The sequence below is a fragment of the Crinia signifera genome, chromosome 1 (genome assembly GCF_055691185.1).
Source record: "Crinia signifera chromosome 1, ASM5569118v1, whole genome shotgun sequence".
Taxonomy (NCBI): Eukaryota; Metazoa; Chordata; class Amphibia; order Anura; family Myobatrachidae; genus Crinia; species Crinia signifera.
In genome coordinates this window covers 319,736,277-319,749,505 of record NC_139217.1, presented here as the reverse complement: position 1 = coordinate 319,749,505, position 13,229 = coordinate 319,736,277, and the positions used below count along the sequence as shown (strand labels likewise).

At 37.8% G+C, this 13,229-nt stretch overlaps 1 protein-coding gene across 2 annotated transcripts in view; it reads left to right on the top strand.

Moving 5' to 3' along the window:
- The window catches only part of CNTNAP4 (contactin associated protein family member 4), a 292,850-nt gene that overhangs the window by 176,924 nt on the left and 102,697 nt on the right, over nt 1-13,229 (top strand). The window contains exons 7-10 of one of the 2 annotated variants that reach the window (XM_083187307.1): nt 4,035-4,178; nt 8,106-8,367; nt 8,952-9,101; nt 9,552-9,723. In XM_083187307.1, the coding sequence (XP_083043433.1) occupies nt 4,035-4,178; nt 8,106-8,367; nt 8,952-9,101; nt 9,552-9,723 (728 nt within the window). The remainder of the gene's footprint in view (nt 1-4,034; nt 4,179-8,105; nt 8,368-8,951; nt 9,102-9,551; nt 9,724-13,229) is intronic. The other variant, XM_083187316.1, reaches the window with a different exon arrangement.

Sequence of the window (13,229 nt, the reverse complement as noted above, 5' to 3'; positions counted from 1 at the left end):
TGAACTCAAAATATTGAACTTTTTTTATGTGCATAAAGATAATGGTTACACATATATAAAGGTGATTCAATGATCAAAGGGGGAAATTTACTAAGATGCAAGATCTATTTCACATGGGATGTTGCTATGGGCAACCAATCAAAATCTACTTTTAGCACCTTCTAGGTGATAATATAGTATCTGATTGGTTGCCCACAGCAACATCCCATGTGAACTATAACTCATATCTTAGTTTATTCCCCCAAATAATCAGTCACAAAAAAATGTTTTTTATTTTTAAATTTTGACTGTCAAACTTGCTCATGTCAACCTAATGCTTGTGTCGACCTAAAGACCCTGTTGACCTAACCCCAATGTTGACCTTCAGATATGTCACCCCTGATGCATGTCGACCTTCAGTGGTCGACCTAATGCTCGTTGACCTTCCTCTTGATGACCCTATGAGCCATACCCAAAGAATGAGGTGGGGGCTGTGTGATATGGTATTGATTTAGTGCATATACAGGTATTGGTGATGTTAATGGATCACCATATGTAAGAAGCTTTGTCATTGGTCTTGAAAAAAAAAACACCCACTTTATTTTTTTCAGTTTTCCGGTTTTGATAAAAATTGTTTTGTATCTGGATTTATTTAAAAAAAATGCTAAATACAGCTAAATCATGTACTTTAATTTGGTTTCATTTTTGTTCTTATAGTACCTTTAACCTCAATGACATCATGTATGACCTCTACACAGCCCAAAATATTGTTAATTATTATTGGCCGTAGGCTGACTAGCTAAATTAAGCAACAGTACATTATTTGAGTAATAACCAATTCAAATTGTTTGTCTATACAAAAAAGACTATTGCCAAGTACTTCAGCAACAGGAAAAAAAGTTGAAATTGTAAAAAATATATATACTTAATTTTAATGAAAAAAACATAACAATAATGAGAATACATAGATATGTTATGCTGATATAATATGAAGAATTTAAAAGAAAAATATAATAATAATAGTAAATGAGGATAAAATCCAAATTATTAGAGGTGCATATTCAGATTGTTATAGTCACCCGTTGCCTCTGGTTAGATTGTGTCCTGTACAGGTCTTGTATAATGTCCCAATTGTAATGGGTTCCTCCAAATAGCTATTTGGATATTGATGTAATTATACCGGTATTGCTGGCGAGGTCGCATTTCCTGGTTGCAGCAGGCTGGATATAGCTGTCTTCTCCTTAGCCAGTTGGTACTGTATTTAGGACTGTAGATGTTGATGGCTGGTATGATGGAATAACATCTGCAGTGGAGTTCCAATTGTAGATGGTATTGGTTGGTCGATCAATAATGGGATCAAGGCATCCAGGTGTAGTGGGGAGTGGAGTATGCACCTCTCCACCGATGCATTTCGCTGTATTAGTGTACACCTTGAAAAAAGCTGTACCCTTTGTTTTCTGAGAGACAGTGTAGAAAATGACTAGATTGGAAGACTTGGATGCAGTTGACTGGCCTATTAAATATTTTAATATATTTAAACAAATGTTTAAATATCTCAGGCACTGAAGAGGAGTTGGCAGTGTCAGGAGAGTCTTTGGGGGCCCAGAGTAATGAAATGGTGCATGTAGTGAGGCCACGCATCTTTCCCAATTTACTGTACTGGGTGACGCCAATCATAGTGACACCACTCCTTTGTGCATATTTGCATAAGGAAGAATGAGTAAGATTCCCTTTGCTAAGCATGGGATAGCATATTTAACAAATATCCTGTAGAGGTAAAGGTATAACTGTCATTTGTGTTCTGCTATAGACATCTCAACAGAACTATCCACCTACTGTTCATCTCCAGTCTGATCTACTGTAATCTTCTATCTGGTATCCCTGACAAATGCATCTGTCCACTCTAATAAACTGTAGCCCCATATTGCTGCAGCCTAGCTCATCTTCTTCCCCAAATGCACTATGCTGACTTTTCTACCTTTCTACTACTAGCCCTTCACTAGCTTCCCCTCCTATATACTGTAGAATCCAGTTTTATCTTCTCACATTCACTTACAAAGCCCTCACCAAGTTCTCTTCCATTTATATCTCAGACCATATCTCCCGTTACATTCCCACCCATCCACTTTGCTCCACTAATGCACGCAGCCTCTCCTTCCTAATGATTACGTTAACTCCTAGCTCCGAAATTTGGCACATGCTGTTTCCTTTCTCTGGAATTCTCTACCTCTCCCTCTCGGACTCTCCACCTCTCTACAAAACTTAAAATCGGCTCTTAAGACCCACTTTATAACCAAACCCAGTGAAATCTCAACCTAACCCTCTGTTGCATTCTCACTGTCTACCCCATCTGTATTATACCTGTATGTTGGCCCCTCCCCTTTAGAATGTAAGCTCTCACAATCATGACCCGCTTCCGTAATGTGCTTTTCTTACTCTTACTTAAACCATGTTCGGTGCCACCAAATCCTGTGGGATTTGGTGCCACCGAAGATGGTTTATGTAAGAGTAACTATGTATGCCATGTAACTTGTATGTATGCCATGTAACTTGTATTTGTCCTTTATTGTCTTTAACTGTGAGTCACTGTTTCCTGTTTGTTCGATTATTGATTTACATACCTGTAGTTGGGTACAGCAGGTCCCTTGTGGTGCCATTTAAATAAAGGATGATGATGATGATAATAATAATAATTACAGCAACATCTAATAGACTGCGTAGACATTTCCACAACCCCCAGTTAAATCTTCCAATTATCACAAAAAATAACATTTGCAACGTATTTTCTGTTATATTCTATTGAGTCTTGTTTCTAATAAACTGATATGAACATGCTCAGTGTGCTCATAGTAAAGTGTCTGTGGAAAGAAGACTTTGCTAAGTCTTACAGATTTCCATTAAAGGCTTATAAATGAGCACACAACAGAGGCAGAACTCTGGGAGGCAATGGAGGCATCTGCCACCGGGCTCCTGCTCCCAAGGGGGCACCTCTCCTCCCCTGTGAGTTTGAATCAGTTAATTGAAAGCTATTAATATCGCTTCTGTGGCTGTCTCCTCCTCCTTACAGGACCATAGATGTCACACTCTATTCTAAACATAATATCCATAACATACAGTACATATATCTATATAAGATGGTGTGTGTGTGAGTGTTGGGGGGGCACCAATATTTATCTTGCCTCCGGACAACTGGGATGAACTTATGCCACTGGCACACAAGATTAATATTTCAGGATCTTCATCCCATCAAAGCTAATTTAAATAATGCCTAGGGTTTATATAGTGGGAAGCCCAAAAGATAAAACACTACCATGTTAGAATCATGTTCTCACAGAGCTGATGTTATCTTTCCATCAAGCCTCTGTGTGTTTCCCAATATGTGGAATACTGTATATTGATCCAAGGAGCTTCAAAGATCAACACAATGAGTAAATTGGGTTGATATAAGACTAATCCTTGATCTTTTGGAAATGTAACTATTCCATACAGTCTATTTCTGCCTATTATACAGTATCCTGCCCAATGTAATTTGTTCTGAATGTGAAAGATGTGTGTGTATAACTCAGATATAGGCATACTGTAGATTTGTACGGGTAAAGATTTTATACAGTATTTAAATGTCAAAATACAGTATAGGCTATCATTCTGCTACTGTATTGTATCATTACAGACCACCAGAATTATGATTCTGTTGGCCGTTTCATATACTTGTAAGCCTGAATCAGAAATTGTTTGGATTCTTCAGTTGTTATTATATAAAAATTAGTTTAAAAATGATATCTTGAACTGGTTCCAGAGCTGCAATAAACAGTTAGGGAATGAGGCAAAAATCTATCATAAATTAATAATAAAAAGTAAATAGTTAAAAAAAAACCACTAAAGTTAACAAAAAAATCATTAAATCAAAAAAGCAGAAATACTGTAACAGTGTTAATAGAGATACCTGTAATAAGTTGGTATAATGAAATGCTCAATTAAGAAGATAATTGTATCATTCTGTAATACACTATTGGAATTGCCTTAATGGCTATATTGATTGTTCTTTTCTTCCTAAGCTTAGCTTTGGAGGGATTGCATCACAAGGAAAATCAGCATCGTTGCTAAAGAAAAACTTTCATGGATGCTTTGAAAATCTTTATTATAATGGTGGGAACATAATTGACTTGGCCAGGAGATACAAACCTCAGATCTACATTGAGGTAATAATAAATTACTTTTATTGACTATTATAATTAAGTCTCATTTTGGATGTATAGTTTTTAAAGTTATCTTGTACAAGCATAAAATAAATTTTATTCTTTCATCTTGTTTCACAGCTTATATTCACAAAAGCCTACTTTATCATCATAACCTATATTTATGTTTAGTGTCCTACTTTTCAAGATTATTAACAATAGTATTTTTAGTAGCAATAGAGTATCATATATTGAATATTCAAGGACTGATTTGGGGATTTACTTATTGTAATTTCTATGATCGGATGTCACTTACAAACATCAAACTTTAAGTTTTTGGACCATATATACACAAGCCGACCACCTCCAGACCACTTGTGAGAGAAGCCATCATAGTTATCATTGTTACTAGTCCTCTGGTGCTCTAGGTTGATTGACTCAGAGAATTCCCATTGGTAGGAGTCACCCAGTTACCTGTCATTTGCGCAATGGGGTAGCATGTGGAAAGTGGAAACACATGCTGCTCCTCAGTCCAGACTGGAGCAGATTAGCATTTTTTCTTTTGTTATCTCCTGGGATGCCTACATGGAAGGAAGAGGTCGTAATCTACAATGGAATAGGTAAGTATTTTTTTTTTTTTTACAGATGATGTGGATTACTACTGAAAAAGATAAAATGAAGGGCAATGTGGCATGTAGGGAAGTACTGTATGTGTGAGTATATGGATGAGAGTGTGCATAAATGCTTTATTAAAGTTGTACTTTCATAGTATGTGTGTACTGTGTTTATTGTAATATTTGTTTTACAGAAGGAACTACAGGTACCACTGGGCCATTTAATGTCCTGCATGATGGTACTTATGGTTCACCAAGTACCAGAATATGGGGGAGTATTGTTAGTATTATACTGTAGATTCACATGTAAAAACAATATTCATTCTTTTTTTTACACTTTTTGGAAGGTACTTGTGTATTATAATGGCGCCCGATTTCATCCAAATCGCATCCGATATCGCATCTGATTTATCGGCCGATTTTCTGCCGATTTTTGGCCGATTTGATCTGCGATGCGATGCGATGGTATGCGATGTTATTTTCAGGAAAATGCCCCTGATTGTACAATTAAATATCGCATAGCAACGCATGCCAGCAAGTGGCATGCGATGCGATGTGATTTGCAATGTTAAATGCACCCCCATTGTTAACGCCACCCCCACTATCAACGCCAACCCGAAGCGTGGCGAGCGCAGCGAGCCCGCGAGGGGCGGCTGTACGCGTCCTCTGACCTTTTCATACCCCCACTATCCACGTCGGCGTGGAGTTGATTTTAGATAGTGTGGCGAGCGCAGCGAGCCACCGAGCCCGGAGCGCAGCGAGCCCCGCGAGGGGACGCGGATTACTTTACATGTATTCCGCGTCCCCTCGCGGGGCTCGCTGCGCTCGCCACGCTTCGGGCTCGGTGGCTCGGTGGCTCGCTGCGCTCGCCACACTATCTAAAATCAACTCCACGCCGACGTGGATAGTGGGGGTATGAAAAGGTCGGAGGACGCGTACCACTGCCCCTCGCGGGCTCGCTACGCTCGCCACGCTTCGGGTTGGCATTGATAGTGGGGGTGGCGTTAACAATGGCGGTGCATTTAACATTGTAAGCACCCATCAGGGTGATTGTACAATTACAAATCGAATCGCTTCACATGCATCGCATGGCATGCATCACATGCCACTTTATTTCATGCGATGCACTACGATGAAAATCGGGGGTGTGCAAGGTGTGCAATAATGGAACAGCATGCAAATTGGCCGAAAAAGTGAAAAATCGGTCGAAAATCGGCCGCAAAATCGCATCCGATTTTTCCATGCGATTTTCGGCCGATTTTCGGCCGATTTTCAGCCGATTTCGTGGGCGCCGTCATAATACACAAGTACCTTTTGGAATATCAATGCAGCACCCACAGCCCAAGGTTGGGGAATGGAAAAAGCCCTGGGCCTCAGCCTTGGCCCTTGGGTGCCGTTGTGGGAAGGACCAATTATTTGGGGGTGGTCCCCAGGGTACCTAGGCCAGGACTGACTAGTTGGTGGTGTGATGCCGAGACTGCACATCTTTTTTTTTTTAAAGCTTTGTAAATTATTTGTGAATTTTTTCCGATATAAACATACATAGATCTCAATGATCTGTGTGTGTTTCTGTCAAACTCACCTATTTGAACCAGGACTATTGTTTTTACAATATTTGGTAAGGTTTTGAGATTACATTGCAATACATTGCCCGAGATCTCGTTTTCAATAGGAAAACATCTATATGCGAGTTGGTTTTATTGCAAGTTGCACCATTATATTTTTGAGATCAGAAAAACATGCAATTTTGGCAATAAACTCGCATTTGATACCAAATCGCATAGCTTAGTTGCTAAAGTCATACTGGTTCTAAGAAATTGCTTACTGTATTATACAGAAAACTTTAAAGAGGTGCTCATTTCAGGGCTTTTCTTAACAGTATTGTATAGTAGGCCCTGGGCAAAGTAAAAGACTGATGCCCCTAACCATCCTTTCATGTGAATAATGCTCAAGGGCCCCTAGAATAATAGGGCCATGGCTGCTGTCCAGTGAGCCCATATGTTTTGATGACCATGACTCATTTGCAGAAACATACTGTGTATGCCAGGGGAAGCCGATCTAAGTGGCCCACCCAGAGGCTTTTCCGGGAGTCAAGTACAGGGGAATTCTCGCAAGAGGTTGGTAATTATCATGAGATTCCTCTTAATCAACAGCAGCCGGAGACTGTCAGTCCTATCCAGCAGCAGACGCGGGTGCGTGGGAGAGCTGCAGCAGGACAATTTGTAAGAGAAATTTTTACATATGGCCCCCGAAGGATTTTTGTTCCATACAAACGGCTCTTGGCATAACAAGGTTCCCCACCCCTGATGTACGCCTATATTTTAAAAAAGGTCTTTACATGCTACATGGGCAAAGATATGATATGGAACAGGATCATACCTTTTCTAAATAATCATGTATTGTACCTAGTGAACAAAAATTTAGAAAGGCACCTATCCGGCGCTTGGAATCTTGTATCACTGATATTTTTCTTAAATCCACTCAGCACATATGGAGGAATAAATACATGCAATGGTGAAGTATGTAATTCACATACACATGATTTAATAGCAGTATACAATAAAAACATCAGCTGAAAATTATTTTAAAAGTTAAAAACAAATCCGCACTGAAAATAAAGTGCATGGGTATCCAAATAGAACAGAGACTGGGAATTACCGGATCATGTGGGAACTGAGAAGTCACCAGTTCCAATTGTATTTGAAGTATATCCCGCACAGGCAATACAGCTGGGCACTTTCTCTGTATCAGAACCGGGGTCCACTGTCTCCTTTGAAGTCCATATACAGTCCACCACCAACAACTTTTTTCCTCCTCAGAGGACTTTTTCAAGGTGTACTGTTTATCTGTATACGAGCCCTTAATATAGTAAGTCCTTCCCGCGTCTCAGCTGGACTCTTTACATGTAGAGAAGTGTAGAAAGATATGCTTCCAATGTATTGTACCTAGATTGCCCGTCTTTGAATGACCCTTTCAACAGTATTGTAATATGAATCTGGTTTGGGAGATTTACTTTTACAGAGTTGCTTATTCCAAAATGTTTGCTATAAAACTTGTATCTCCACGTTACACAGTTTAAGCTCTATAATGCTTCAACATGTTGTAGAAAAATCCTATGCAAAGTCTCTAGCCTTGTGCAATTTGCATTGAAGAGATGTGCACCTGTTCAGACATTTCAAAATAGAATAACATGATTTCAAAATAGAATAAACAAGCTCATCATTTACATGTTTGTATGTGCACAATATAAAAAATATGTAAATAGAATTGTTCAAATGTATTAATGCAAAAATAATTCAATACATTTTAATTTGTTTTTTTTTTTTTTTTTATTTAGGGAAATGTCTCATTTTCTTGTCTAGAGCTCCCAATTGTCCCAGTCACATTTCTAAATTCAAACAGCTATTTGATCTTACCTGGATTACCACTGCAAGAAGAGGTAACAATCTCTTTTCATTTCCGGACCTGGAACAAGAAAGGAAGTTTATTTGCCACTAGGCTTAGCTCTGCTCCATTTGAATTTGCTTTGTATATGGAAGATGGAACGCTTAAAATGAGCCTTTTCAAACGTAAAAAAATGTATTTGGACACTGCTACAGGTATGCAAGATATTAATGCTATTAATACAGGTACTGGAGCAATATGCAATCATCAAGCCCTTATGCATAACTAGGGTAAAATTACATACATTATATTATGTCAATCTTGTGTGATTGCCCCTCTTCAGTGACCGAATATAGCCAGTGCATGTAAATTGTCTGGCACATATGCAAATAAGTCTTGGCACATCAGCTGTGGAATTAAAAAGACATAGGGGGCTTCACTGTGCGTGCACTGATTACTGCATATTTTCTGAACACTGTGTACTTTTATAGAGAGAACCCTCATATTTGTGCCCAGAGGCTGCCAAAACAGCTGAAGGTTTTTGAACTATGTTTTTAATATATTTTTCTTATGGGTGCGAGTTTGTATAATATTTCAAATTATTGTATGCTACATTTTTACATCCCATCTGTCATTTAGTGGAACCCTACATTACTGATTAAATATGATATACTGTGTACTGTACTTGGACATTTTCAATGTTTGGTTAGCATTGTAGTTTAGCATTTGCTTTACTATGGATACTAACATATTTCTGATTGTGGGGATATTGTTTGATTTTTTTATATATATATTGCAGGGTATAAATTGAACAATGGACAGTGGCATTATATTTCTCTTGTGGCAAAAAGAAATCGTGTGAGTCTAACAATAGACAATGATGCATCCTCAAGCTTGTATATGAGCTTACCATTTCAAGTGTCATCTACAGAAAACTACTATTTTGGAGGTACAACATGTAATCGCTATTTTTTTCTGACCATGATTTTTTTTGGCAGATTGTGACAGGAGATTTTGACAGGAGATTTTGACTAGATAGTCAAAATCTCTTGGAAGGTTAGCCAAAATTTCCTAGTTTTTCTCCTGCTTATGTACCGACAGACTGGGTGACGTTGAGCTGAAAGCTGCTCAAAACAGCAAGTTTGAGTGGCTTTCAGCTCAAAGCCACCCAGTGTGTATGGCCCAGCGATGAGCGGTGAGTGCTGCTGCAAGCTCCCGCATCATCGGGAAAGTCGCTCAACTGCTGGTATTACCAGCAGATGAACGGCTTTGAGGATGTCTTTGCATAGCTCTGCGCTTTGCAGAATCAAAATTAACTAAATCAAAATGAATTAAAAATCAAAATGAACTAAAACTTAAATCAAAATTAACTAAAAATAAATTATTTTATGTTATTCAGGTTGTCCCAACAACAACACTGATCATGAATGTATAAAACCTGTTGACAGTTTTTTTGGATGCATGAAATTAATTTATATTGGCTCTAAATTGGTGGATCTGATTTCAGTACAGCAGAGTTTGCTTGGCAACTTTAGTGATCTACAAATAGATTTATGTGGAATCATTGACAGGTAAGAATATATTTTATTTACCAATCATACACAAACTGTTACAGTTAAGATTTTTTTGTTTAATTTAAATGGTACGTTGTATTTCTTTTATTTTGCTTCAACAGTTATATCAATATTCATTTTTTATAGCGTGAATTGTTAAAGTACAAAAGTTTGAATTTCCTAAAACTTTGACAGCGATCCAACAGAAAGATCACTGCCTGAGTTTAAGTAATAAACTGAGACCTGCAGTCCTCACCTCTGGTCCCATAGTTCCTTCTCAATAGAATACTGGGCAAATCTGTTTTTATTCTAAAATGGTTTAGGACAAAGTTAAATCACATATAGCTCCTCTCTGCAAATGATGGAACCCACATAGTTTACAGTACATAATTTGCAGAGCCCCCAACCAATCAGCACCCATTACTATGGGAACAGGCTTCTAACTGGCTGTGACTGCCCTGACTGTCAATCAATATCAGTCTTTCTAATGATTGACAGCCAGTGCAGTCACAGAAAATCAATAGCTTGTTACATGAAGGTTTGTATGTTCTCATAGCCTATTTAATGTGCAAATTCTGAAATGTGTGTTAATGCAAAACTCATGCTTTTTTCAGGAATCTCACCCTATTACATTTAGCCCGTGGTGCCCATTACTAGCGTAATGCAGATTTTATGTCAACCTGTTTTTGATAATAGGATTGAATATGTTATAGTTGGTGCTGTGTATTGGTATTTGAAACATACTGCACATGTTTAGATTGGGTATGATATGAATACACAATATGAAGTTTGGGGGATTGCCTTGTGGATTGACTGATTATCCAGACATATTTGATTGTGAGATATAAAGCAATTGCAGGGACAGATACATGCGATATGTGATTGCTGGAACAGCCAGATCTGAGTGTAAGTTGTGATTGCTGGGAAATGCAGATGGAAAATATACAATGTATTTTCTTGAACAAACAGTTCTGTTTGTGAGATGTAATAGCTTTTACATTTAAACCTGAATGTAAGATGTACATTAATTTAAAGGACATTTACATCTGATTGTGGGATGTGATTGCTGGGGATAATAGTTTTGATTGTGATTGCGATTGCATCAATGTGAATAAATAGTTTTAAGCAGTGGCAGCCGGTGCCCTTAGACAAGTATGAAAAAGAATAGACATTTGAAAGATTTTTGGTGGGAATTGGATAAATATATAGATCCATTATTATGAAGGTAAAATTAGATGTATATCTATGGTTGGTGAACAGTAAGTGCACTATGATGTACTTACCCTACCAGTTAAATGTTAATTAGAAAACCATAAATTATAAAGCATATACCGTAGGCTTGGGACATATCTACAGTAGCTTCAGCATATATTATTAATGCCATGTTCATTGGGGACATTATATCACAATTCTCACTCCAAACCTAAGCTAGTGCTAGCAGCTAAAATCCAAGGGATACTATTATAGTTTAATATTTAATCGGGCTACTGTATTATAAAATTAAGAAACAATAGATGGGAGATCTGAAATTAGAGTGAGCTAAAGTGGAAATGTTGCTCATAGCATCCAATCAAAATATGTTATATTATAGTCGGACTCTGCTAGATAAATGTTAGCTAGAAGCTGATTGGTATGGGCAAGTTATCTAGTTTATCTCTATTGAAGGTTTGATACATTCCCCTTAAGAAGGATACATTTGTCAATGGCCTGGCCATAAAGAAAATCACTCCAAAAATATTTGCACAGTGATTGAGAGGTTACATGATGTGAAGTGGCACATGGTATGTAGCCGAATGTGTTATTACAACTTTTACTTAACTTGATATATGAAATAGCCTGTGGTGAAACCGGTATTTGTAAAGTGATATGGTTAGAGATGATGAAGGGAATAACCAGCAAAGAGTGGACAGAGGTGGGTTTAGTTGATGGTAATATGCTTAGAAGAAGAAATGCTTGAGAAAAGGAGGAGAAGCTAACAGAGAAATAGTAAAAACGTCAGAAAACATGGGATGGGAAGACGTGAGGTAGAAAAAGGTTAGAGATAGATTAGACGTATACAGTGCACCTGGTATGTATTCACAGCGCTTCACTTTGTCCACATTTTGTTATGTTGCAGCCTATTTCAGAATTGAAATAATGATTTTTCCCTCAAAATTATACACACAATACCCATAAAGACAATGGATGGGAAGCATTGATGCACAGACACTTTTTTTTATATCTTGTATGTGTGCTTAGGGTCATTGACCTGCTGAAATATGAACCGTCACACTAGTTTGAGGTCAAGAGCGCTCTGAAGCAGGTTTTCATCCAAGATGTCTCTTTACATTGCTGCATTCATCTTTACCTATATCCTGATTCGTCTCCCAGTTCCTGCTGCTGAAAAACATCCCCACAGCATGATGCTGCCACCACCATGATTCACTGTAGGAATGGTATTGGCCTAGTGATAAGTGGTGCCTGGTTTCCACCAAACATGATGCCTGGAATTCACACCAAAGAGTTCAATCTTTGTCTGAGGGTCCTTAAAGTGTATTTTTATTTGCCTTTTTACTAAGGAGTAGCTTCTGTCTGGTCACTGTACCATAAAAGCCTGATTGGTGGAGACCTTTAAAGAGCAAATATTTTTCTGCACCCTTCCCCAGATGTGTGCCTCAAGACAATCCTGTCTAGAGGTCTACAGACAATTCCTTTGACTTCATGCTTGGTTAGTGCTCTGACACGTGAGACATTATGTAGATATGTGTGTGTCTTTCAAAGTCATGCTCAACTGAAGTTGCCACAGATGGGCTCCAAGTAACCTGAAGAAACAGCTCAAGGATGGGCAGTGGAAACAAGATGCACCTAAGCTAAAATTTGAGCGTTATGGCAAAGGCTGTGAATACTTACATGTGATTTCTTAGTTTTTTATTTTGAATAAAATTGCAAAAATCTCCAAAATACACATATCACATTGTCATTATTGTCACAATATTATTATTCCATTTTGGAATAAGGTTGTAACATAAAAGAATGTGCAAAAAGTGAAGCGCTGTGAATACTTTCCGGATGCACTGTAAATATCCATGTGATAAACCTACAGTACTAGAGCATTTGTAAAGTACAGCAGAGCACAGCATATATAGAACAGCTGAAAAGCACATGGAACAGTGCCACAAACGGGTACAGCTTCTATGTAAAAAAATGAAATCATTCAATTTAGAGTTAAGTCTATTATATATACAAAGACATCTGTTTAAACATTTATTTTTGTGTCCTCACAGTTTTAACATTTCCACAATTTATTATAATACTTACTCTAGTGCGACATAATAATTCTCAGTATGAAAAGTTCCCACTAGCTAGAATAATATGCAGCCACAGTTCCTTCAGCTTTTTACAATTCCCAATAGTTCCCCAACTAATATTATGTTCACATTATTACAGTACATCATCTCTTGGACATTAATGACACTAATTAAGTCAAAGCAAACATTGCTCAAGTAAAACATTTAGGACTAGATAATAGTTTTTTGAATAAATGA